The 26,699-nt window shown below is 52.9% G+C and overlaps 1 protein-coding gene across 1 annotated transcript; it reads right to left on the bottom strand.

Moving 5' to 3' along the window:
* Positions 1 to 811: 811 nt before the first annotated feature.
* TTLL4 (tubulin tyrosine ligase like 4) lies at positions 812 to 20,915 on the bottom strand (the record flags this gene model as incomplete). The annotated part of the gene is made up of 18 exons (XM_074145703.1): positions 812 to 1,741; positions 2,574 to 2,656; positions 3,244 to 3,314; positions 5,470 to 5,680; positions 6,282 to 6,384; positions 8,261 to 8,398; positions 9,401 to 9,535; positions 10,106 to 10,204; positions 11,757 to 11,879; positions 12,529 to 12,657; positions 13,741 to 13,823; positions 13,907 to 14,101; positions 15,009 to 15,085; positions 16,061 to 16,171; positions 16,570 to 16,694; positions 18,325 to 18,388; positions 18,799 to 18,908; positions 19,600 to 20,915. Coding segments are annotated over 18 exons (3,315 nt in total), but the record flags the coding sequence as incomplete, so codon positions are not given.
* Between the last annotated feature and the right edge of the window lie 5,784 nt (positions 20,916 to 26,699).

Here is a 26,699-nt window from a genome sequence, read left to right as displayed (position 1 = left end):
CCTGTCCCCTGGTGCCACCCCAAGGAAGGGAGGTCAAGGAGGGGGGGCTTGGTGCTGGGGACAGGCCAGCAGGGCTGGGGTGACAGGAGGACAGAGTGGCTGCCCTGGTACCGGGTGTCCCTTGTCCCACAGCGGTGCAGGGGGTGGGATGGGGTTGGGCCCTTACAGCTGTGCCGAGCCGGGCAGCCTGGCTCCAGCCTGGCCACCAGCGGGTGCTGGCAGCAGGGAAGGGAGAAGGCATCTCCACTTTCGGCGGCTATTTTCAGGTGCTGGAGAGAAGCCGAGGAGCGATGAGATTGTCACCAAGGAGACCGGAGAAACAGGGCTCAGCTGCGGGGGGCTGCGGGGAGAGGGGAGGGAAGAGCTTTCTGCAAGCCCCAGGACCCACGCATGGGGCTCAGCACCTCCCCTGGCCCCCCCAAACCCACCCAAGTGCCCAGCATCCCCCTCCCTGCCAGGCTGGGGGGGAATTACCCAAAATTGAAAGGGGACAGCTCAGGGGACCCAACCCTTCCTTCTCCTGCTGCAAGGCTGGGCTGCTCTGTCCCCCTTGGTCTGTAGAAGAGTCCCCAGGACATAAGGCAGACCCCAGACCCCAGCAGCTGCACTGGGAGCCACTCCCCCATGCAGGGGTGCACGCTTACCTGCCACGGGGCAGCAGGAACAACCCCAGCTCCGGGGAGGACAGGGGAACATGAGGGTGGTGGCACAAGCCCCTCCTGTACCAGAGCCCGCAGCAAAGCATGGGGAGAGCCAAGCTGCTCCACAGACCCAAACGGGTCAGAGAAACAGAGGCAGATAGAGACCAGGAGAGCATTTGAGTGTTAAACATTAATAGAAATCCTTGAGAAATGAAGGGAAAATAGAAAGCAGAGCCCAGGAGAAGAGCACCAGCCTGCAGTCCCCACACGCATGTTGCAGGTCACCCGGGAGAGCCGACAGCCTCAAGAGGATGCTCCTTCCCTGGCAGCCCTCCTGTCCCATGACAAACTGGAGCCTTGCTGGTAGCCGTGGTCTCTCTCGAGCAGCGATGTGCAAACCCGACGTTCCCCCCAGGCCCTGAGGCCGGGGGAGGGCAGGATGTTGGCACAGGCGTTCAGAAAGGATGGAACAGGTCAGCTGAAAGTCCCAAGCCCTGCTCCTTCCGGAGAAGTAGGGTGGTGGCTGGGGACTCTTCTCCAGGGCCAGGCCGCAGCAAGGCAGGAGCAGACTCGGCTCCCAGCAGCTCAGGACAAGAGCACAGAAACACAGGAGAGCAAGGGCTCAGCCCGTGCTGGTCGTGGACAGGAAGGCCAGGCTGACTCCTAGCCCAGCCAGCTCTCACGCAGCAAAGAAACCACAACCACCACGTCAGGCTTTAAGAACAGCCCAGGACAAAGCCCAGACAAACCCCGCTTCCCCAGGCTTTGCTATTTCTGTTAAAAATGGAAGTCACACAGCTCTCCCCTTTACCCAGTAAAACATCCCTCTCCAAAAACAGCTCCGCAAGCAAGTGTGCAGCACAGGGGGCTCCCACAGTCCTCGCTCTCCGGAGCCAGCTCCTGTCTCTTCCTTTGAGGTAGGTCGAGGTGTCCCCGGGGAGGGACGGCGGCTGCCTGGTCACATCACCAGGGCAGTGTCCGAGAGGCAGCCAGCAGGTTTCTGGTCGGCTCCACCAGTGCACTTGTTGAGAGGTAAGCTCTGAGCAGAGCTGGGCTCCAGGCATCGTGTGAGGTCCTCACTGGCCGAAGGGAGGAGTGTGCTGCAGGAGAAAGGAGACCCCATGCTACTTAGGGACAGCAAAAAAGGATCAAAAGTGCCACGGTGCAACATTCATAGAATCACTTAGGTTGGAAAAGACCTTTAAGATCATCACCTGTGGTATCATCATATACAGGCTCAGAAACGGGGCTGCCAGGCTCACCTACTCCACCCCCTACCCCGGGCAGCACCAGTCACCCCAACAGGCATCCAAGACAGTGACGGCACTTTAGGGTCACAGCTTGATCTCCCTGGCTGTACGTAAACCTAACTCCATCCTGGCCTGGGCACAAGAGCGGGGATGCTCTTTCCCTTAACACCAGAGACCAGGGGTGAGCCTGCCCTCCACTTCAGCTCACCCAGGTGAACTCCAGTCCTCCACCTCTCTGCAGGAGGCTGTTGGGGCCAGCAGCAGCTATTTTGCACCCCAACTTTGCTCGGGGATGCTGGCAGAGTGCAGCCATCCCAGAGGCCTCACTCCTCTCCCAGCACCACGCAGCGGCTGGTGGTGGCAACATCAGAGCCCACAGAAGTGGTGCAGGTCCCTGTGGGGAACATCTTGTCAGCATGTCCTGACCACGACAATGCCACACGTCACCCAGTCCGGCTGTTCTGGGCCTCATTCCCATCTGAGCTGGGCGTACAGTGCCAAGGAGACATGCCCAGTTGCGTAGACATCATGCCAGCCCCACCAGAGAGCGGAGGCTGGCTTCAGAGCCTGCAAACCAACCTGTTCCTCTCCCCTCAAACAAAGCTGCTTTCCCTGCTGCCAGTTCTCTCTCAGGACACCAGTCCTGTGAACATCATGCACGTCACAGCCAGTGCAAACTCACCCCAGTCTGCCCAGTTCCAGTTTACTGAAGCCATTTGATTGAACACTGCTCTTCTGGAGGAAGAAAGACTTTGGCAACGACCACTGTAGGAGGAAAGAAAGACAACCAAATGGCTATTTAAGTCGTGGCAAAAATCCCTCAAGCCTGCTGGGCTCTGCTGTAGGCTGCCCTAGTGCACTTCAGCTTCAACTGCCTCACGCTGCTGTGCATCATCACTACCACCAGACTGTTCCCAGAATAGCAAACAGAGCAGTCTTTGCTCTCTGCTTAATGAATCCCTCTGCTGTAAATGGGAGCAGAGCATCTCGAGGTCAAAAGAGTGGGCTTCTTTCACTGGATCAGCCTGCTGTAAGGCACAGAAGTGACAGACGGAGATGGCTCCCTTGCGGAGGGGAATAAAGGGAAGGCCAGGTGCAAAACATGTAGGGCTGTGCCCACTGCACCCAAGGATATTCAGATGCAAAGTACGTGCAGATCTGATATAGTGGGTGGATTTCATGTTGGTGGGAGATAGAGAAGCGTGGGTTTTTCCAGACTCCTGCAGGCCTTGGCAGAGAGGGAAGAAGAGCGCAAACAGGTAGGGCAGGAGTCGTAGGGAGCAGAACAACCAGCTCAACTCTGCCCAGGCAAACAGCCACCTCACCCCTAGCTTACCCACAGCCATACGCACCGCCTGGGCCAAATCCGTCCCTGCCCCAGTGTGGTACCCTTTGACACACCAGTTCTTCAGTAGCTCCAGACCTAGGAAGTGACAGAAAAGACAAGAAGCAAGAATGAACAACCAAGTTTGCAGAGAGTTAAACCGTCCCAGCTTGGGGCACACAAATATGCTACATGGAGTGAACTGGCTGTGCAGTACATGCTATGCAATAACTACTTGAACATGTGCCTGAGCCCCAGCAAACACGGGGTAAACCAAGGGCGTTCACCCTTTGTACGAGCAAACACCAGCGAGCTCCAGCACGTGGGCTGCCACAGAGCCTGCCTTCCTCTCGGGAAGCCAAACGCGCTGTGCAGCAGGCTCAGCTAAGCAGGGAAACTGGGGCAACACAGGATTTGCCAAATTAGACTAGACTGGCTTGTCCCCCTGAGCCCGGTGCCTGTCAACAGCAGCACCTGATTTGGGCTACACCGGTGAAAGTTCCTACAGTGCAAATGTAGAGCAGCTTTGCTGTCACCGGCCCCTTTCCCAGAGGAGGGCAGCTCAGGCAACCTCCTCCCCTTGCACCGCACTGATCAGCTGCAGCATCCCAGTGCATCATCTTCTCCTGCACAGATCCATCTGGAGCTCGACATGGGCTGAGACCTGGTCTCCATCCCTGACAGAGGACGAGGCTGGCATGGACCAAGCTCACCAGCGGTGTGACTGAAAGGGACCATTCCTCCAGCAGCACAAGATGTGCTGCACTGGAGCACAGAGAGGTCACCTTGAAACAGAGCCATGTGTCCAACTGCAATGAGCAGGCTCCACTTCCTCCAAGGCCTGCACTACAGCCAAGCTTCCTGCTCTCTGCTAACCCAAAAATATTGAGAAATCCAGGACTCCTCCCTTCTTGTTTTCTTTTTTTAACAGCCTTAGAGCCATAGCACAAGCTAAGGTGCCTTGAGACTTAAGAACCAGCAGAGCAATGGCCAGGAACTTGATGCTGTCCAGCTGGGGTTACTGTGGTTTGCTATACGATACCTGCCCTGGCTATAGGAGGAATCCTTGCTGTGCAAACTCTGCTCTTCCGTGACCTTTCAAGCAAGCCCCAGGACTTTGGAAAAAAACCCCATGTGTTGGGGGCTGAGGGGAGCAGGGCAGCCCTGCCCATGCTCTGTGCACCAGCCCGGGCTCTCAGCTCTCAGCAAAGAGAGCAAATCTGCTGGTCAGGTGCTTCGGGGAAGCGGGAGCATTGAACCAGGACCCCAGTCTGAGCAGCAAAGTTCAGGGCAGCACTTCAGCATGGACGATGACAGGACCTTTCTTCCAGCTGACAGGAGAGCATCCAGCAAAGGTATTAGCGAGGCAAAGGATGACACCTGCTGACAGCACAGCTGGAGAGGGCTATGAGGTTACTGTCTCTCTGTGAAAGACTTATCAACCCCTTTGATATTTGCTTTAGCACCAGTGAAAAGTGACAAAAGCATTTTTTTTTCTCTGCATGACAGCCAGGCTAGGAGCGCACATACGGTCACCTCAGTGGAGGGCCGGCTCCTGCAGAAGCCTCTCCAGCTAGATGAGCCCTGAGCCACAGCCTCTTTCTTTTTATGCTCTCTAATTCTTCACACTAGATTCACTGGTTCTCTCCCCTAAATAGCCTCTGCTGCTGCCCTGACAGAGACAGCCCTGGGTGAGAAAGAATTGGTCCAACCCAGCTATGCCTCAATTAAAAGATGTTTTTTATTAAAATGCAGAGTTGTGTCCTGGAAAGGTGGAAATGATAGCTAGATTTCTAGTGCTTAGGAAAAATTCCTCTCTGTGCAAACTGACAGCTTTTAAACAATTAGAAAGCAGCAGGAAACCAGGGGATAAGCCCAATTTTGCTTTCACTTCACAGATCACCTACCAGGAGCAAAGCCCAGTGACTCCAGCTGTTTCTCCCTCAAAATAGGTCAGAGGAATGCAATAAGAGGCTACACCTACAGGCTGAAGGCAGAATCCCAGCCTGCTTCAATCCCAGGGCACCTAGAAGTGCTGGTGCTGCATTTACCAGAGCAGTCAGCACCTCTGCTCAACTCGGAATAAGCTCTTTGTGAGTATTTGAAGCAATCTGGGAAGGTAAGACATTTCCTATGGCTAGTGTGCAGGCAGGCAGCTCCCCCTCAACATTCGTAGCTCAGAAGTCTCCCACGACCACCAGCAGGCAGCCCGCCTGACGCAGGTAGCTGTGCCAGGCTCTCGGGTGGCAGTTACCTTTGTGTTTATTCAAGTAGTATTTGAGCTCCCACTGGGTCACCAGGATGTTGAAGTAACGAGGCTGCTCAAAGAAACGCAGGTACCGCATGGAAATGTGGGTGGGGAACACCCGCTCGAACTGCCCACGCCGCGAATATTCATCCTCTGTCTCCACCAGGATGCGGACATCATCTGGGGTCAGGATGTCCAAGACAGAAGAATAAAAGTCCTGCAGACAAGAGCAACCCAGGGTCAGGGAGAAGTGAACTATATTTTGTCAGTCCCTCCTCCCACCTCCCCACGCCTGAAACTCTCTCAGGGAGAGGTCTCCATATCTTTGAGATCTTTAGGACAGAAACCACATGGAAAATGAAGAAATCTAGATTCAGTAGCGACATCTGTGCTGCACAGAGCTGAGGAGATCCCCAATTCTGCAGCCCAACCTCTCTTACAGGCACTACCAGGTGGCACACAATGCAAGCGTCCCTGCTAACCTGCAGAGGGACAGCAGGCAAAAGCTATGAGAGCTGCACAGAGACACGAGGAGGAACAGGCAGTGCTTAGACCCTGTTTGGGGACTGGTGGGTAACATGCCCCTCAGCATGTGTCTATTTTAATGTGAAGGTGAGCCAGTGCAGGAGTGGCTTAAGCAACCCAAATTTATTTCTAACCATCTGTCCTGTAACCCACTGAAGCCCAAGCACACCCCACCATCTAGCTGTCCCCACAGAGAAGCACAATCTGGAGAGGGACAAGGGATAGACATGTGGGACTGGTTGGGACAGCAGCTTGGCAGGATGGCACAAGTATCAAAGGAGATTGTGTCATACCTGGTCAGGTATCTTCTGGGTCAAGTAATAGGCCTTCTTCATCTTCTCCGCTATGAAATGCTCAGATGCTGGCTTGGGCTTCTCCTTCAAAGTACTGCCCAGACTGAGGACACAAGAAGAGGCAGTAGAGAATTTAGGCAGAGAAGATAAAGTCTACTGTCATGGCAGAGCTGCTCCCAGCAACTTCTGTGCGAGCAGTGACACCCTCAGGAAGATGCCGTAGAGGACAGAACACCATTTCCAAGGATTTCACTAGTTTTGAGATCAGTGATGCATCCACAGCCTTGTGCATCAGCACAGGACCCAGGAAGGATGTGGGCAGAGGAACAGGGAGGGCCCTGTGAGCTCCTTGCTAAGGCATTTCAGCGTTCCTTCATCCAAAAGGTGAACCATCACCTCACAGCCACACAGGATGCAAGAGGGCCAATGACACACTGTGAACTGTGAACAGCACTTGAAGCCTGGTGGGATCTCATGCTTATATCCCACTTGCAACACAGCTTCTTAACTGTAACCACAGGGCTAGGGGTATGAGTACTCAGTACTGGTACTGTGCAAGGAAGTAGAGAACTCTTATAAAAAAAACTTCCTCCTGCAACAGCCAAGAACTCTCAAGACTCCAATTCAGCTCCAGCTCCACATGCCATGGGAAATCCTGGCCTTTTGTATGATCTGACCAGCAACAATCTAAACTATTCTAAGCACCCAACTGAACCATTTGGGGATGCCAGAACCTGGGAGATACTTGTACAACACCTTTGAATGCTTATATCAACACAGCTGATTTGTTCTGCCGCTGCAAAAATTATTTGTGTGTGGATTAAAACAGGGAGAGAAGAGCCTCAAGGCTGTGCTGCATGGTGTTTGGGGAATATACAGATCTACTGGAATTATGCCCATATGCAATAAAACCCTTCATATCCTTCCCAGGGCAGGAGATATGGTGAAGCAAGCTTGACCCTGGATGCAGGAACTCTGGTAATGCATCATCTGAACAATGTTAAGGATCTGCTTAATCCCCTGCAGGTCCCTCTGAGGACACCTGCCCTTCAGCACCTCCATCGCAAGCTGCAAATGAGTGCTGCAAGCCGCAAACGAATGTGTGATCAAATCACCGCAGATGAGCTGGCGAGAGCTCCCTGGCTGGAATGGGCCTGCGCTCCAAGCTTCTGCCTTCACTGAAGGCGCAGGGCAGGTGGAGGGCAAGAGTCCCATCTTTCAGCGTGCCCACACATCATTGCGTGCTGGTGCTTATCCCAGCAAGCTGCTCCTTCAGTGACAGAGCCGCTCTGCTGCAGGCAACAGGACTGGTTTCCCCCCCACCATTAGGTTTGAATCCTGTATAAGCCCAAGCTGTGGTGAAACACAGAAGGAGCAGGGGCCTCGGTGGACACTTGCCCAGGAATTAGCCTTATGCAAGAAGCAGTCATGTTAGCTGCAAGGTAAGACTGTGCACACCCCTACCCACATGTCTACAGCCTCTGACACCTGCAGCCCTGCCTAAGAAACAGATCACTCCAGCCTTTGCAAAATAACAGGTGCTCCTCTTGCTCAAGGCAGCAGCATGCCAGTCCTGGGGTAGAGGGTAAGCAGATCCAGCCCCAACACAGCCAGCCAGCCAGCCAGTCCTCCAAGCAAATGAAGAGGCAGTGCAGCTCAGCATCATGTTAGTTCTGGCAGGAGGAAGGAACAGAGAGCACGACTCGACTAACTGCAGAGCAAGCACAAATTACACTGGCCTCACTTCCAACTATGGACCTGCAGAGAGGGCATAAATCCTTCTGCCTTGAAGAGATTACAGGAACCAGACACCCAGGCAATAATGCAAGTCTCTCAGACCCACAGCTGAAGGACCAGCAAGCACAGGCTCTCAACAGCATGGAAAACAGCATTTTCTGGGCTGCAAGCAGCCCTCAGATGAAATTCCCCAAGAAAAAAGCCTGCCTTGCCCTGCTGCTCTGACAGAGAAGGGGTCTGACCTGCAGGTAGAGCCACTTCTTGTCTGTGGCCTTGAGGCCACGCTGTCCGTGCTGGGCAGAACGAAGCCGGCGAGGTTGAGGAGGTCCCGGATCATCTGGCCCTTGATGCTCACGTCCAGCGGGGAGTTGGAGTGGAGGCTGCAGGGAGGAAGCAGTCTGAGTGCTAGAACAGAGGTGCCAAGCCTCGTGGTCCCAGCATCACTTCCTGGGTTAACAGTGACCGGGATACAAAACCCAGCCTGTCCCTCGCCTCATCACAGACAGACATTAAGAGAAAAACAGAAAGACAGGACAAGGGGTAATGGTTTTAAATTGGAAGAGGGGAGATTTAGATTAGATACTAGGAGGAAATTCTTACTGTGAGGGTGGTGAAGCACTGGAACAGGTTGCCCAGAGAAGTTGTGGATGCCCCACCCCTGGAAGTGTTTAAGGCCAGGCTGGATGGGGCTTTGAGCAACCTGCTCTAGTGGAGGTGTCCCTGCCCATGGCAGGGGGGTTGGAACTCGATGATCTTTAAGATCCCTTCCAACTCTAACCATTCTATGATTCTATGAAAAATCCCCACAACAGTTCTTTGAATGGGGGCTCCCCACCAGAAATGGTTCGTTTCTCCATCTCTTCCCAGATCTGCTGGAAACCTGCAAATCCCTCCCCAGAGCCCTATGTGGGACCACAGCTCTGTGTCCAGCTCATGCCCACCCACTCTGGCAGGCAGGAGAGGCCAGGCTCAGGCACACCACAGCTCCCAGCCCTGCCTGCGCAGCCAACACCACACGGCCAGGTGCCGTCAGCAAGCAGGGAATAGTGCACGAGGCAGCGGAGCCGCTGATCACTTCTGCCCACACAAAGAAGAAATCTCTGCCATCACTCGTTTCCTACACAACGCACTCCTCCTTGGGCTTCCTTTTTTAACGTACTCTTTCCTGGCTCTAGCTGGAGCATGCCCAGCGAAGGTTTCTGAGCTGCGGATGTATGTTGCTTTCACAGGCAGGGAGGACTTTGATACCCGCAATCTGGAGAGGGAGGCTTCAAAGCCCACAGTCTTTCAGCACAGGGTGCAGGGGACATCATGAGCCAAATTCACTTTGTGCTAAAAGAAAGGCCCTTACCCACTCTGCTGTGGCTCAGAATCTGCTTTACCTTGGGGAAATGTTGACCTCTAAGATCCAGGGCTTGAGGTTTTCATCCAGCATGATATCAAACCCAAACAGCTCATGGCAACAATACGGCCGCCGCACATACATCTTCACCAGGCTGTTCACGTAGGGCTCAGATCTGCAAGCCAAGGAAAAAACGCTTGCTTCCAACAGTCAGACAGCAGAGCTCTGGCTGTTCAGAGCACACACTGCCGGTTCTGAGAGCATATGCAGCCACGTGCTGTGGGAGCGGGTGGGCTGAGACCAACACAGGCCTGTGAGCTGCTGCTGCTGCACTGCGTATGGATCCGGCTTCGCATTCTGAGCAGCCCTCCTCTATCGGGCAGGATCCACCTCTGAACACAGGATCCATTCCGCACCAGAGGACCTTTCTTCTCAGGCACCCTGGCCAAGCAGAAGTGAGGTGGCAAGCTGGGCAGAGTCCTAGGTACACTGAACCCTCCCGGCCTCCCCCCATGCACTGCAGGCAGACCCAGGAAATGTAAGATGTATTAACCCATTGCAGCTACTGCAGCATGAGCATAAGTAACAGGATGAAGGGAAGGAACCAAAGAGAAATACTGAAGCCAACAGCAGTGGTAGCATTTAGATCAAGAGCAAAAGGACTGGGCTGAGAGGGGACTGGAGAGCCAGAGGGGCCAGGGTGCACCCCACAGCCAGGCACAGAGCAAGGGGTGCCAGGACTCACGCAATGATGGTTTTGATAACGATGTCCTTAATCTTCTCCCAGATGGCCTCGCTATCAACTCCCTTCTGGGTCAGGTAACTCCAGAGAGCTTTGAGCGCCCTGGGAGAGACAAAGGAAAGGAGGTAGCTCTGTAGCCCCTTGCTGCCCAGCCCTGCTAGGGGTATGAAAGCAGCAGAGGGGAGCCTTGACAAAGCTCTTCCCTGGCAGGGCCATCCTTCTGTCATCCTCCAACCCCTCAGCTCCCGGTCGCTGCCCTCCCCAGCCTGGCCCCTGGTCCTGTAGGCCCAAGCTACTAGAAACATAAATCTGTCATGGCCTTGTCCCAGCACTGGAGTAATAGGTCCCAAATTAGCACGAGCAAGGTATATTAGGCCCAGATCTTCTCTTCCCTCCCCCTCCATGTCCTCAGCAAACCTCCCCTTCCTGCAGGCCTTCCCCCGCAGCACTGCAAAACAGCTCAGCAGGAATCCAGCAAGACCCCCATAAATCTTTTAGCGAGAGCCATTTCACTGAGGCTTTGGGGGTGGAGAAACATTTTTTAAAAACATGGAGAACAAGATGGTAGGGGGGAGCTTTTATAGGAGTATAGGAGTTTTATAGGTCTCTGCTTTTACAGGAGTTTCCCACAGCACACCGAGCGCTGCAAGCTACCCTGACACTGAGCCAAGGATGCTCAAGTGAGACCATGTGGCTAATGGCCAGGAATCCAAAGGTCATGCTTCCTGCATACAAGATGGAGTGGATTACAGCCACTCTCATCTTCAACGTGGGAGCAGCCAGCTTTGACTTCCACAGCTGTACCAAAAACCCACACAATCCCACCTCCATGGGCTTTCAACTGCTGGGGAACAGCAGACCCTTCTCAACATTCCAGGGGAGGAACAGACAACTGCGCAGCAGGTCCAGGTCTGAGAAAGCAATCCTACCACAGCAAACCACCTTCTGCAGCTCCCTTTGAAGTGAAGTAGCCCTGTCCAGGCCCACGAATTGAGAACTCTATCCTGCACTATTTTTAAAAGAGTTCAAACACCGCTGTGGAATCAGAGACCAAGTGCCTGGGGCCTTGGATCAGTCCACCCATGGGACAGCAGGGAACAGGAAGTCCTGCAAGACTGCAGCCCTCCTCTCAAATTCCTAGAAATGGCACCGTTGCTCCTATTCACACCGAGAAGCACATAAATTATCAGTTTTGCACCAGCAATGTCCCTTTCTCTGCCTCCACAGGGAAGTCAAGACTGAGATGGGCAGGAGCTCCTGTCTAGCCAATTTAAGCATCACAATCACCCATTCAAGTTCTAACAGCAAAAAAATCAGATTCTGCTTTAACCACAGCCCATCACCCCCGCAACAGGACAAGGGGATGAATGAGTACAGATGAGAGCAGTGTTGGAGGCAGAGAACGGCACAGACACAGACAGGATGAACGGCAACCACAGCCCAAGCAGAAGTGGACAGGATGAGTCACAAGCCAGGGAGACTGTCCAGATTCCATCGCCACTAACCCATGCCAAAATTACTCTGCTCCTCCAGCCTCCCCAAACGGAAGCAGACGATACAGGAAGCACCTTCAAGTTTTGAGTAGGAATACTGAAAAAAGGCTGACTTAAGAGTCTGAAAAAACTGCTCTGTGCCCTAAAAGCAGCACACCTACCATTTGTGTCCCTGACAAGCAGTCTCATCCGAGTTGGACTTGTACTCCGTGTTCTTCTTGTTCACACTGTAGTTGGTCAAGTGCACAAACTTGTTGCTGAGGCTCTTCATTGAAGAGGAGTACCTGGAAGAGGTGACAGAAGCACAAGCAGTCTGAGCTTGAACTGGTTGCCCTCACGTCCATGGAGTGGGCAGAAACTCTGTTCTCATTTCGGACCACTCTTGGCCACCCACAAGCCTGATGCCTCCCCTTCCCAGGCTGCCTGGACCTCTCTGTCCCTATGGGCCCAGAGTTGATGGGACAAAACATGGAGCAGGCTGCCTTGGAGCAGTGGGATGCAATCCCACCCTTGCAGCAGGTCCTTAAGAAAAGACCACAGCATCAGTAAGCAAAAGCACTGATGGAACTGCAGGAGCCTATGGCAATATAGTCAAAACTGAGAGAAACATCTCAGTTTCTGGTACAGCAGCTCTTCTGCAGTATGAAGCACAGACAGCATATTTTAAGAACTGCTTTACACTGAGCTGATCTTGCCTTGGGAAAGAAGGATGAACAAAGCATCCTCTCACATTCCCTTTCAACACTGTCACCTGCAGTGACCTCGTGTGTTTCCAGACTGCTTCTTAAGCAAGAAAGCTACAGCTTTAAGCACCACCGTATACAAAATGACTCCCTCCTACCCCAGCTGAGCTGGGTACCACAGCCAGACCTGCCTCAGCGCTGAGGCAGCCCCCCAGCACCTACTTGCAGCTAGCTCTCCCACATGACCTACTTGCAGCTAGCAAAGCGAACCAATCCATCCTTGAACAGGTAGACCCTGAGGGGATCATAGCAAGTGACGTAAACGTAGATCCTCAGGTCGAACTTCTTCCCGCCAATGAGGTAGGGTTTGTGCAGATATCTGCAGAGGGAAGCGGGCACCAGAGGAGGGTTATGATTTCTGTGTGCAGGAGTCCCCACCTCAGAAGGCTTGGCAAAACCAGGGACCAATGCAGAAACCCTTTTGCACATTGTTTCCAAGTTAAGTGCATCACAGTCAAAATGAGAGGAAAAAAAAGCCCTCCCATGCACGTGGAGAACCTGTAGCACACGAGCAGTACTCTCTTCTGCTCAGTTCCTTTTCCACAGTAGCTTTTCCACACCCACAAGACTGACCACAATGTATCAGGAACATCCAAGAAGTGCAGTGGGCCACAAATAGTTTGGCTCAGTGAGCAGAAAAAGCTGGAAATTTTCATCCAAATAATTGATTATTCACCCCAGAAGTTCATGATTTTACATCGGGAATGTAAATTTGAGAATTACTTATCACTTTGCATGGGAAGTGGATAGGGAGAACAGACAAGCCAACACAGCAGCTCCCTGTCTGCCAAACACTGGACAGTTTTCCTGCCCTCACAAGAGCCTTCACAGAAAGCAGCCTCAAACCAAGATGATCAATTCCATTTTTCTGCAGAAGGGGAAGGAGATTCTGAAAATTCTGTAATTTCAAGAAAACCCTTTGACCAACATCCACACACCCAGAGGCTCTTACTGTTCCATTCTAACTTGGATAAGAAAAAATCTTTGACAATTGCCACCTCTTCCCCTGGGACTTCTCTTCCCACTGTGTTTATGGGCACTAGATAAGGTTCATTTGCCTCCAAAGATGCCAAACCACAGAGTAGAAAGTGGTGGAAGCGGGATCACAGCAGAGCTGAAGCTGGATCACGTGGCAGACAGAAGCTCCAGAAAACCCATGGGCCACTTTGTACCTAAGACCTCAAAAAATCTACGCAGAGACAGCAGCACTTCAGTAAGCCCAGCTGCAGCTGACAGAGCCAGACTTCCAGCAGCAGCATTACACCCAGGCAGTCGAGAAGTTTCTGGATGCAAATCGGGTGCTTCTGCTCTGCCACATAGTGGCAACGGCCAAGACCTGGCCAGAGAGATTATACACTAGGAGGTCCCAGGCCGTTTGTCAACCTTGCTTTCCTTCACTCACCTCTGTACCAGCAGTGGTCTCCTTTTGGGGAGCTGACTCCACTTGTGGATTACCTGGATACCAATGCCTCTTGCTGATGCTGGCTGCAAAACACAAACAAGAAGGGATCAGATTTTCTCCCTGCAACTACAATGGGACAAAGGATTGAGCTCTGCTTTGCACTTACTGGTTTCACAATCCATTTCTGGCGGCTGGCTCCTTCCTCCCATGCTTTCCTGAGTAATTTGATGTCCTGGGGCAGGATGAAGGACTGCGGGAAGAAGTTAAACTCCTTCTTCCCACAGCGAGCCTGCATCTTCAACAGGTTGCGCCACAGACGGTCCTTTCTCCCAATTTGAAATGAACCGGGGAAGTGATTTAGCTGGAAAGGAACCCAGATGCTGTGAAACCTCCCTGCTTCCCCAGCTCCCTGCCCACCCCTTGCTGCTTCCTGGCCAGAGGAGACACCCTTTCTGAACACAGTGCAAGGTAACACTCCTTGCTCCCTTCCCAGGATTCCACCAAGACAGGACCCACCTGCTCCTGGAGCTTTGCAAGAACAAACACCTGCGCAGTGACCCAAAGCCAGCAGCTGCCACCTCGTCCCTTCAGATGACTGAGCAGCTGCAGGGCACTAACACCCAGTCTTTGAGCTTCCTCTGGCAGTATCCTCCACCCCAGTGGCTTCCCACTTGCTTCTAAACTGTATGCCAGAGCCCTGCTCATGCAACACAAGCTCTAGGGACAGAAAGACTCTGCAGTAGGACACGAACAGGGCTGGAGGTTGCGAGCTTCCAACCCCAGATGCTGCCTCAACACTGAGCAGTTTGGAGCACCACAGCTCTCCAGAACAAACAGGTATGTGTGGCAGATATCAAACCGCTGGTCCCTTACACACTCCCCAAGCCATGAGCCACTCCTGACCCTTTTATGATCTGAATTAGGTACACCCCCTCTGGCTGCCCTGGCAGGGAGCGCACTGGCCCCACCACTCAGTTCTGCCAGAGGAAGGACTGCTGTAAGCAACAATGACTGAATTTAGACAAGCTCACAAGTGAACATGGCTTGGCTACAGCCTCAGTCTGTACAAGAGCCACCCTCACAGAGGAGATGCTCATCCAGCTGTGCCTGCCTCACCCAGCACAGAAATGCCAGCTGCCCAGCTCTGACAGGGACACTGCAGGGACAGCCTGCACAGCAAACCGCTGGCCCTGAAGAGAGGGGCACCCAAACTGCTCCCAACACACTCTCCATGCAAGGGAAGGAGGTCAGCCCAAAACATCCCCTACCTTCTGGTGCTCCCTGATGGCTCTGAAGCCTGGGGATTTCATGTGGTGGCCCCAGCAGCCCAGCCAGTCATTGCTTTCTGCGGGAAAAACAGGAAAGTCCATGACCGAATACCCTGCCACCCACAACACCCTCTCAACCCACCAGCACCCCATCTCCCGGGACTAGCAGAAGTGTGCCAGGGATACTGCACAGCAATAGCACAAAGCACTCATACTGACCATTGCGAAGCAACAAACCAACAGCTATGAGTGTGATCCAGTTAACCAGGTGGGTCATATCCTTGCAAACATTGTTACAAGGATATGGGCAGGCACAGGGTCAATGGAATGGCTTTAATCCCCCAATACCCTGACTTCCCTGCTCTATAGCAGCTGAATGAAGCAGCTGGCTAATCAGCGCTGCACTGCAGACATGTAGGATTGCATGACTTCCTAGGTCTTGCTGTGCCCTGCTTGTCCCCTTATAGTCCCAAAATGATCTGTGCAGAGGTCTCTTGACACATGCAGCCCCATAGGTACTGCTGGGAGATCACACGCCAGGGTATGGATCACAGCTGCAAATGCTCAGTACTTCCCCAGCCCTCTCCTACACATCTCTTCAGTGACAAGATCCCAACCCTGAGACCTCTCTGGCTGCAGTCAGAGAGGATGGCTTCTTCCTCAGTCCATGGGGACAAGGGACAGCAGTGCTGGGGCTGTCATCAGATGAGTACCAGCCTCCTTAGACTGGCAGCACCATCTAGAGGCACAGCTCGAACAAGCTGGAGCACAGCTCTGCTGCCCCACAAGCTGCCTCAGCTCCTCACAATCTAGGATTAAGCCATTGTGGTTCATGTCAGGGACAAGTCAAGAGGGAGATCAGGCCCTGCCAGGACCCACAGAGCTCGGATATTGCAGGTCAGACCGGTAGAAATGGGAACCCAGCATTCCGCAGAGCCGAGCTTGTATCGCTCCTGCTCTGCTCTTCGCAGGCAGTCTGCCTTCTCACACCCACGGGCTGGAGGCGAGGGAGGACATGACGTGTCGGATGCTGCCAGCCTCCCACAACTTACTTTTGCTGACTCTAAAGTGGGACCTGCCAACGGTTTGCTTCACTATGTTCGGTGTGACTGTGCACATTTTCCATCGCAGCAGCTTCCTCTGCTCCCAAGGCAGCTTTTCCACTAAGAAGGCAAAAAGATAAGGATAGAAGGAAATCAAACACAATAGCCTGATTTTCTAAGCTTCATCCAGGGAAATTCTTGTTTTGCAGCACAGGCACCAGGCCTTCGGAGAAGGGTGTGTAGCCCCATTTGCAGAACAAGCATGGAGCAGAAGACCCCACGGCTAGGGGAGATCCAGGATGCTGGAACATTTGGTGGCAGCCTGACTCAGTCTCCAGGCTGTGGGAGCAGCTGTCATTTTATTCCAGCCCTTTGGATCTCACAGCGGTGCTGGGTCTCACGATGGGAAGGGTGAAGAAGAGCCGCTGCCGGCCAGCTCGCAGCTCTGCGTTGGCACCACTGCTCGCTAATAACGGGCTGGCCGCTCTCATCTTGCCCGGACACAGGCCCCAGCTCACCTGTCTCATCCCGAGTACTGAAGTAGATAGTTGGAGGCACATTAGGGAATAAACTGCAGACAAGAGCCGGTTTGAGCACTTTCTCCTGAGCCTCAGCAGGCTGGGCCAGGCACTCGATGCAGTTCCTAGGAGAGATGAAGCAGTAGGCAGTCGGCTAAAGGAGAAAAGTAGCACAGGGAGGAAGGAGCCTTGATCCTGGTATTAAGTTTATCGTTGCAATGTGGTGCAAGCAACAGGCGCTAAGGTCAGTAACCCAGTCTGCAGCGACGAGAGGGTGAGCTTGCAATGAACGCACATATCAAGTGTTGTAACCTCCGAGGGTTTTGTGTTTCGCCAGGACAAGAGGTAGAGTTTGTTACATGACAAACCCTATAACCTAGTCCACAGGAACAAGGGGTGGAGGTTGTAATGCATATATGATTCAGCTGTTGTAACCTTCTTGGGTTTGGTGTGTTGTGGGGAAGAGGGCTGGAGTTTTACTGACTCCAGCCTTCTTCCTCTTTACTGACTCCTTAACACAGCAATCCCTAACACCTGGGAGGAAGGGTAGAATTTATAAAATATCTATTAAGGTTGTGATGACACTAAAAGTAGAATTTATAATGAACATATATTTAAGTATATGCCACTGCAGCCAGTGGAAGAAGCCACACTAGAACAATCCATGACAGAACAGAGCAGCAAAAGAAAAGGAACCACAACACATTGACCCCAATCTCCCAGGCCACCTCTTGCCTTGCTGGAGGGACTGAGTGTAGCCTGCAGTGAGGGAGTTGGAGACCAGGACAGGGGAAGAAGAGGTGATTTCCCTAAGTCCTTGCACATATGTATTTTTTTCAATACCAGAACTGCTAATTAAAAGTTTGTTAATTGGCAATAAATTATATTGATTAACATTCCCAGGCACAAAACTAGTTTTGCCGGCAACAGACTGAAGGCAGGAGATAGCTGGAAAGGCTTTGAGGCCAGCCCAGCACACAGCCTGCACAGAGAAGAGGTCAATAAGCCACATCCTGCCAGAAACAGCTGTTGGTCCAATTTATGTCACCTCTACAGGACTTTCACAATCACATGTGAGAGCCCTCCACACAGAGCCCTCCAGCACCCTGAGGTCCAACACTTGCTCGCAGGAAGCCTTCCTCATCTTCCAGGTGAGTAATGGCATGAGGGAAAGCAAGCAAGTTGTCGGGCAGACAGCAAAGCCAGAAGCAGCCCTGGTGCAAGGGGCAGCATAGCTGCAAGAACCAGCTCCTGATGCTGAATGGGCAAGAACAGGTCCCACAAAGGTCTGCCAGGAGTCACAAAGGAAGGGCTCAGATGACCACAGGCTGACCAGTCCTTCCCAGAAAAACCTCCTTCCAAAAGCTAAAGAAAAACCCAGGCTTCAGGACTTGTTCCTAGGATGCAACGCTGAGACACAAGACCGCTCAGGACGTTTCTGCCCTGCTTCATCTGTAAGGCGAGAGCACTGCAAGAACACAGTTTAATCCAGTAAACCTAATGCAGCGACTGGCAGCAGCAGTGAAATTTATACCCCTGCTTTGCACCCTCAGCATTTTGCAGCCTGCTGTCTGCAGCGAGAGAGGTAGCTTTGGTCTGCAGGGTAGCACAGACGCTCATTTTGGTTGGGAATCTTGTTGCTACCTTCCCTCCATTTCCCCACATGCTACAGCTCTCCTCTGTCACCAGGGAAGGCAAAGACAGACAGGTTTGGATAAAGGTGCCAAGTCCAATGCACTATTTATAGCTACTAACCTGGATGCAAGAGCCACAGAGCCACTTGATGACACGCCAGCAACAGAGGAAGCATCCGAGTCACCTGCAGGAGGGGACAGATTCAAGTTTTGTCTCTGTGGGGTGTGAACGCACACAGAGTTAAGGGAAGAGAGAAAACAAAAGCTCCAGCTGCCCCGAATCCTTGGATTCTGAGTTTTGCTCACTAATTGGTGGCATAAAAGTCAGGGCAGGGGGTGGAACTGACAGCCCTGCACAGAGAGGAGGTAGGTAAGTTTTGGAGCAGGACAGTGGTGAACCCTGGCCTGCTCCCCCAGAACCTATGCAGTTGTTCTTTGCTGCTACGTTGGTTTTGGGTTCAGCACAATCTCTGGGTCATCCTGAAATGATGGCATGAATGTAAGACAGAGGGCAGCTGTGCATGCTCCCAGATGGCCCTCATGCTCCCCACCTCAAGGCACAGAGCACAGCTCTCCCCAGGGAACCACCACTCACTGTCCTCGTCCTCCTCCTGACTGCAGCTCTCATCCAGGCCATCAGGAAGTTCCTCCTCTGCTTCATCCTGGGGATGACTTGGCTCCAGCAGCGACTGCTCAGCAATAACACTGAGACAAAAGACATCACATCAGAAGGAGTGGCATGTGCTTTCCAGGGGCAAAAAGATCCAGAAGCCCACAAAGCAGCATGAAACACTGTGGGCAGGGGAGTGACAGCACTGCCCTGCCCAATGCTGTTGTACAAGCATTCATCCCAAGCTAGCAAGATAGAGAGGCCCCAGGGCACCCTCAGAAGGAGCATTTCCAGAGCAGCCAGAAAGAAAGAGGCACGAGGACGCTCTCGCCCAGCAGGAGAGCAGGAGCTCCATGTCCTTGTGCCCTCCTGTCCTGCATCAGCTCCGCGTTCCTTTAGGAACCCATATCTCTGCCCAGGAAAGCCCTGCTGGACCTGGTTCAACAGCAGGCTTCACCCAACATATGTGCAGACCCTGCCACAGCAGGCAGGGCCTCATGACTGTGTGGGGAGTGAGCTAGAAATGCCACACAATTCCACACTGTGGGTGAAGGAGAAAGTGGAAGGGCTTGGAGCCACCCCGAGTGCCTGCATCAAGCTGCAGGTGGCAGGAAGGCTCCCCCTGCACCAAGATACTGCAGATGGGTTTTGCTCAGGGACACAGCCCACCATTACCCTTACAGCCACCCCCATAGTGCCCACAGTGGATCCTCTCCCAACACACAAAGATACAACAGCCTAAGTCCATCCTGCCATGTTCTCCTTCCTCCTCGTGGCTCTACTTACTCGAGCTTTCCTGGGAGCACAGTTTGGCCCCTTTTCTCTTCTTTCTCCAGTTGGATGGTGGACATCTGAGTTGCCACTTCAGAGATGGCAGCAAGGTATGGAGGCTCTGCTCTTGGCACCCGGTCCGTGCTGTGTGAGCTCATCGTGCTCGCAAGCTGGCAGTCAGCGTTGCAGTCGGGAGAGCCAGCACGCGAGGCCAGGAGATGGACACTGATACGCTTAGTGCAGACCACGGCACCATTGGTGCCTATAAGGCTCGAGTTACCATTAAGGCAATGGCTACCCAGCTCCGAGTTCAGAGGAGCAATGGTTTCTTTTGGGCTGAGCTGCGCTATGATGTGCTGCCCCCACCTGCTGTTCCAGTTGGACAGGCTGCCCACATTTGTAAGGCCAGAGCTTTCGACTTTGCATCCAAAGCTGTTGCGTGTGGCAGTCTGTCCGGTGAGCTGCTGCACAGGCTCTGTGAGGCTGACCTCCGGATCCTTTTCTTTTAAGCTGCATGCTCTACTCTCAGCATCCTCCCGTGAGCACCGATCCTTCCTAAGGATCGCACCGCTGGGGACAAGGGTTAGGGAGGGGACCGTGGTTTGCTCCAACACAAGGTTGTTCCTTTTCGCTGCTCCCTTGACCAGACTGCCAGGGAAGCTGTCTCCATCATCCCCAGAGCAGGGACACGAGGCAGCAGGGAGGCTGTGACTGTTTTTCACCTTCTTGATCTCTGGTGACTGCAGCAAAGGCACTTTAGCATTGCTTGGCCGTAGGAAGGAGTTATTATTGAGCACTGGTCTATAGGAGCTGGAAGGCTGCCGACCTGAGCTGAGGGCAGAGCCTTTAACCCCAGTCCCAGAGTGCTCCTCCACCAGTGCAGGCAGCAGGCAGGGCTCCATCAGCAAGGAAGACATCACCTTTCCTGTGGCAGAGCCGGTGTCTGGAGGGCTTTGGAAAGGAAACCTGTAGGGCTTGGGTCTGAGGCAGGAGCGTCGGTAGAGCAGAGCGCTCCCATCCAGGTCCAGGCAGGGCTGGGCCAAGGGCAGGCTTGGGAGGGCGTCTTCACCAGGGTGTGCGTGGCATAGGGACCGTGGGCACAAGAAGCAGGATTGGTGCAGAGGGATCCCTGAGGGCAGTAGGTTATGATCCTGGAAAGCATTCACATACTTCTTCTCTAAATTCCAGATGGGTTTCGCCTGCTGCTGAGCAAGGTGCCAGGCCTGGCGCGGTTGAGCTCTCCCTGCCGGAAGGGTGCCTGACTTGAGCCTGATGGTCTTCTGTTTGGGGCCCAGATTAACACGTTCTGGTCCTGCAGAGGCCATGAAGAGCCATAGCACGAGGCACAAGCAAGCCGGTCATCTACAGCAGCATCTTTGCTGGCCTGAAACAAGATGACAGCATGAAAGGTGTTATTAACCCCAGCAGGGCAGAGCACCCAGCCCAGTGCCCCAGGAGGCAAGCAGGGCAAGATGCTTTCCCTGAAGGATGAAAAACCACGTCTCTATCTGCTGAGCTCCCCAAGAGTCTCCTGGGACCAAGTCAAAGGAAGAGCTGGCATCTCACATGAAACCAGAGAATGCAAAGGATGACTTAGAGATGGCCCTAGGAAAAGTGCCATCTGCAGGAAAGGTTGTACCCTGCAAACATGCAGGGGTGTCTGACTGTCAGACAGGGCCATGGGGCAGCAGACCTAGCACAGCAGCCATGACTGCAAGGAGAGGCTACCTGCCCTGGACCCAACACAGCAGCCAAAGCCCACTCCCACGGGTCTGTGTCTCCAAACCACACCGTCAGCTCCACCACAAGCCCCAAAACGTCATCTTCTTTTTCTTCTCCCCACTCCTTAAAGCTTCAGCTCCCAAGGCCACACAACTAGGTGAGAGCCTCAGACCTTGCTTTTAAAAGGAACACGTTTCTCACTTTCGTAACCCCATCGAAAAGTTCAGCGAGGGCTGTGGGCATCCTAAAGACCTCAGGATTGATAAGGCAGCAAGGAGCAAATGCAGGGCTGTTCCAACAGCACTTCACTTTCCAGTAGACTGGCAGTACCACACACACACATTCCTCCCCATTGCAGTATTACAGAAAAAGTCTTTTGCAAGGGCAACTGGCAAACCACAGAGCTGCAGACATAATCCTGAAACCTCCTAAAATGAACTATTGCATCATGCCTGTAAGATCTTCTTGCCTGGGGAGAAGGGAAAGAGAAAACAAACCATGTGCCAGGTATTTGTCTTGCTTTAACACATAGCTGGAGGGCCCCTGGATACAGCCACGATAGGAATTTGTATCCCAAGCAGGCTGGCTGGCTTGCTTTTCCACCTTCCAGCTCTCACAAGCTTGCATGTTTTAAAAAAAACCAAAAAGTATAAAAGGAAGGGTAAGCAGAGCATCAACCATCACCCTCTTAGTTTTCTTGCAATACTTATACAACACTTTCTTTCTCACTGGGAAATCAAGCCTTAGGTGGAGCAGTTCAAGTGTAGCTAGGAGACCCCGGGGTTGCCCTGTAGCACCACGACAGCAGCTCACACCCAAAACAGCGCTGGGTCAGACAGACCTACACCCGCCAGACCTCAACCTGTGAATCAGGCCCCAGTCTCCAGTGCACATCAGGTCAGCAGCATCCCAACCAGAGGCTGTATGAGTTGGGAATGTCTCATGCAGATTCCCAGAAGAGCTATATGTGTCCTCAAGGAGAGCTGCTGCCCTGCCAAGCTCTGCAAGGAAGCATGGAAGGGCTCAGGTCCGCTCCACGCCCATGACTGCACTGCTCATTAGTGCTTGTACACTAATGTCACGCTGAGCACTCCAGATGAGGAATTGGTGGCTTCAGCCCTCTGTGAGCCCCGGGGAAGGGAGTCCTACGTGCCATACACAACTGAGCTGTACCGCACTATCCGATCGCTACCTGATCCGCACCCAGCAGCAACCCAGCCGTGTTGTGACATTCACGGCGATTATCACAGAGCGAAGAGGCTGTGGCTCAGATGCCGCCATCCGCCTGGCTCGAGTTTCCCCCAGTAAACAAGTGAGAGAAGCTGGGCTTCTGCACACCATTCCCCCAGATGCACCCAGGTCGCAAGCGTGCTTGAACCGCAAAGTGACCCTAGTGCACCAGCGAGCATAGATGTGAAAAATAAAAATAAAAATTCACAAGGAGGTGAATGAAAGTTTCCCTGACGTTCTTGCTTGGAGGGTACTATCACTGAGGTGTCACCACGCACGCTGCCAGCTTGGCTATCGCCTGTGCTCTCACCCGGCTGTGAATGACCTTGCAAAACCAGCCTGCAGTGAAAGCCACCTGTGCCTCATCTCCGCCCGGCTTTACAGCTATCAGTGGATCATCCTGCTATAAAAATAAAAGTGATTTGGCCTAATGAAGCTGTGACAAGGGACATGAATCCTACAGCCGGCTTAGACACAGGCGCGAGTATTCCAGCAGAAGCCCTGTGTGACCCTGCTCTGGAGTAAGCTGCAACAGCGGCACAGATGTGACCAGCACAGGGGTACCGCTGGCAGCCACAGCTGCCACGTGGAGGTCTGGCCATGCCACAGCCTTAGCCCCCACTGCCTGCTCAGCCAGGGATGGTCCCCAGCCCCGCAGCAGCCGGGGAGGACGGGGCAGGGGTGCCCTGGAAGCAGCAGCTGCAGAAGGAAGCAGCAGGGCCTTTGTACAGCTTCCAGGCAAGGACTGTGTCGGCCAACAGCTAGTAACCACCATTGTTTCCCTGTGGAGATACAGGAGCTCAGAGACAGGGGCAGGAAGGATGAAAGGAAGAACATGCCCCCACACGGGGCAGGTCAGGGTGCATCCAGACTGGCAGCAGCAGATTATGCTGCCTGTCCTTCCCCCTGTCCACACTCCTGTCCTACCTCCTGTGTACCAGTACAGACATCTCTGATGTCTGCCTGCAAACTGGCTCCTGTCCTCGCTGCAAGGACAGCTCAGCAAAGCAGCTGCTGAACATCCAGGAGAACCAGCAGACATGGAGGCACCTTCACATGCCTGTGGGCACAACAGGACAGCAGCTGCCATGTCTCTATGGCTCTGGGCATGAACCACGTCACCTGCCCCAAGGTAAATCCCCGCCGGTTACCTGTCAGGAAAGTTTCCCCTTTACGTTTAACTCGGTCAGAGTTTTGGGGTGGAGGAAGGTCACAGATTTATGCAAACCCTAGTTCTGCCAACCCAACCCTACGGCAAAGGAGCGGGAGTCCATTCTGCTGCTCACAAGAGCAATAAAACTACACTTGGAAATTTTATTGTAGAAACATGAGCTGGGAAAAGCTCAGGGCAAACTGGCTGGGCTGGAAGTCAAACCCAAACATCATTACTAGTAATTAATGGATTTTGGCTTGGACTTAGTGACACACAATATAGAGGCCAAAGTTGTCACTGTTGGAGTGACCGTACAGCTGCACTGGCTTATGATTATTTCACTAGCACCTTTTATTATTGCACAGTCTGCTCGCAAGCTTCGGGACGTCAGCTGGAGCGCTGCCACAGCCTTTACGAATGTCACATCACAGGCGCGCAAGGGCCACCACACGCCCCAGCCCATGCGCACCCCACTCAGCGTCAGTGGAAGTCCCTTCTTCCAGCCCATGGGTGCGCACACCAGGCACTTTCAACAGCAGCATGGCAACTCCTCGCAGACCCATTTCTAGCAGGAAAGGACGAGAGCACAAGAGCCCGGGTGTGCACATCATCCCTCCATCATGTGAGTTTGGCTGGGGAAGATTATTTTAAACACAGCTGTGGTGACACGCTTAAAATAACAAGAGCTTGCAAATGTATGAGCTGCAAGCTGACCTGATAACGTGCTGTCAGCCTCACACAGCCCAAAGTCACAAGGGGGAGGGTGGGTGGGGGAGTCATACAACTGTGATTTGCTATTGTTTTCTATGCCATTGCAGGGTACAATTTCTGTTCTTTACTATCAGAAAGGATAACATCTTTTTCTAGGCGAGACCCGAGCTCACACCAAGTTCCTCACCTGCAGCTCTGGGGCTTTTGATTAAAGCTTGAACAAGCGAGTTAACAACAACTCAAAATGAACATGTTTTAAAACTAATATACATTTCAAAATAAGGGTTTATATCCCTTCAAAAAAAATTAAAAGATTTCAACAAGATCAAGCGCATTGTTCTGAAACTAACTGGCTGAGAGTGCCTTAAAGCCGCTCTTACACTGGGTAGCTAGGTACAAACTCTTGTATTTCAACAGCATGGAAACAACCCTCACCTACATCAGCTCCAGGAAACAAGTGGCCTCAAGTGCAGTCACACCCTAAGACAAAGCAGCAGACAAGGCCACCCAAATGCTCAAGCTGAAGAGCAGAGGGTCTTACTGGCCTCAAGAAGTCGTCCACGGGGACAAGACAGCTCAGAGACAGCTCAGCTACCACAGAAATGCCAACAGCCTGGCGTGCTGCTTTGCCATGCAGTTAAGCATCGCTGCTCCCTCTCAGCTCCAGTATCATCCTACAAAACCATGTTTTGGGTACAAAACCAGATGCACAGGATCATGACCAATTTCTCTCCTCATCAAGACACAAAGTTTTTGCTTGGCTCCTTAGGTCAAAAAAAGATAACAGTGAGAAATGACCCACCATGGAGATGTGTCAGCAAATTCCACATGCATCCTGGGATTACATTTGTGTCTGGCATTTGCACTGCAATTAGTCATTTCAGTTCAACGGCTGCGTTAAACGCCCCTCCACACTGAACAGAGGAAACGCGGTAAGTGCATGGCTGCCCAAAACGATCATTGAACTAAGCAGAGTGCTGCCCTGCAAGAGCAGCAGAACGGCTCTGGCACACGCTCATGTTTCCGAGGTGGCAGGGAGGGAGAGAGGCAGACCTTACAAGCAGCAGGGTGCCGGACCAAGCCACAGGAGAGCTGGAATTCAGCCGCCGCCTCGCTCTGCACCGCAGCAAACACCTCCCTCCACGCACACAGGGGATGGCCAGGGGACAGAAGGCTCATGTGTTCAAGTTCACAGGGGACCTTCTCACAGCTCTCAGGGCATTGGAGCACAGTGTTGGATGAGATGATGGACTCCAGCGTGGTTAGGCAGAAAATCCAGAGCTGCAGCTTTGCCGTGGAGAGAGAGCAACCAGGGACAACTAAAATAAAGGGCTGGCTCAGTGCTCTCCCCGGGTGGGTTGACCTGGCTGTGACCAGAGTGTGGGGGGCCACAGCAAAGGGTGAAAGGTCCAGAGCGTGGAGACCCCATTGATATCGAAGGATATCGATTTTTTCACCCTGTCAGAGTCTCCAGGCCACTGAAGGGGACCTGCCGCAGTGACAGCAGACCACACAGTTCTGTGTTTCCCAGGCAGCAAAGCTGAGAAGTCCCTGCTCTTGCTGCCAGCTCTGACTTGTACTTTCTCATCGTCTGGGACGTGGGAGCAGTTGTATCGCAGCGTAAACTAGAGTAGGGAAACAAGTCTGGGTTAAAAGCAACCAGCTAAAGCATGGGGTGTTTTACAGCCTTTCAGCGAGGAGGTCTAAAGCACCTTCCTGCAGATCCAAGCAGACAGCAAACCAAAGGGACAGCATTCTCAACTGAGCTTCACAATGGGAGAAAAGGTACAGGAGAATTACGCAAGACCTGGGGAGAGCTTGGCCACCAGCACTGGAACCGACAGGCAGTCAGCACAGTCTGGTTTCAGGCAGCCTGGCCACACTCTCAGCCTTTGGCACAGAAATAAAAAAAGGTGTAAGACTCAGGGTGAGTGGAACAAGTATAAAATATCAATACATAGCAAGGAGAAAAGAAAGAGAAAAATTAGTTCAGAACATATCAATTCTTTGTCCATCCCCTTTTCTTGATACTTTTTTCTGCAACGTATCTGGAACTGGCAGAAAAAGCTCCAAGTCTGTCATTCAGTATGTGATGAGGACCCTTCCATGTCTCAACCAGGATGGGAAAGAGTCCTCTGCAGGCATTGCAACCACCTCACTCCCTACAGTGGTCTCTCAGAGCTTGGGATTGGAGCAGAGAGATTCAAGTTGGGAAGAAGCCGCCAAATACAGCCAGACTTGCTACAGGGGATGAACCTGGGAAATGCCAAGGAATGACACCCAGCCAGGCCGGTATGAC

Source organism: Numenius arquata, chromosome 3 (genome assembly GCF_964106895.1).
Source record: "Numenius arquata chromosome 3, bNumArq3.hap1.1, whole genome shotgun sequence".
NCBI lineage: Eukaryota > Metazoa > Chordata > Aves > Charadriiformes > Scolopacidae > Numenius > Numenius arquata.
The sequence above is the reverse complement of the archived record's forward strand: the minus strand, read 5'-3'. Positions and strand labels throughout refer to the sequence as shown.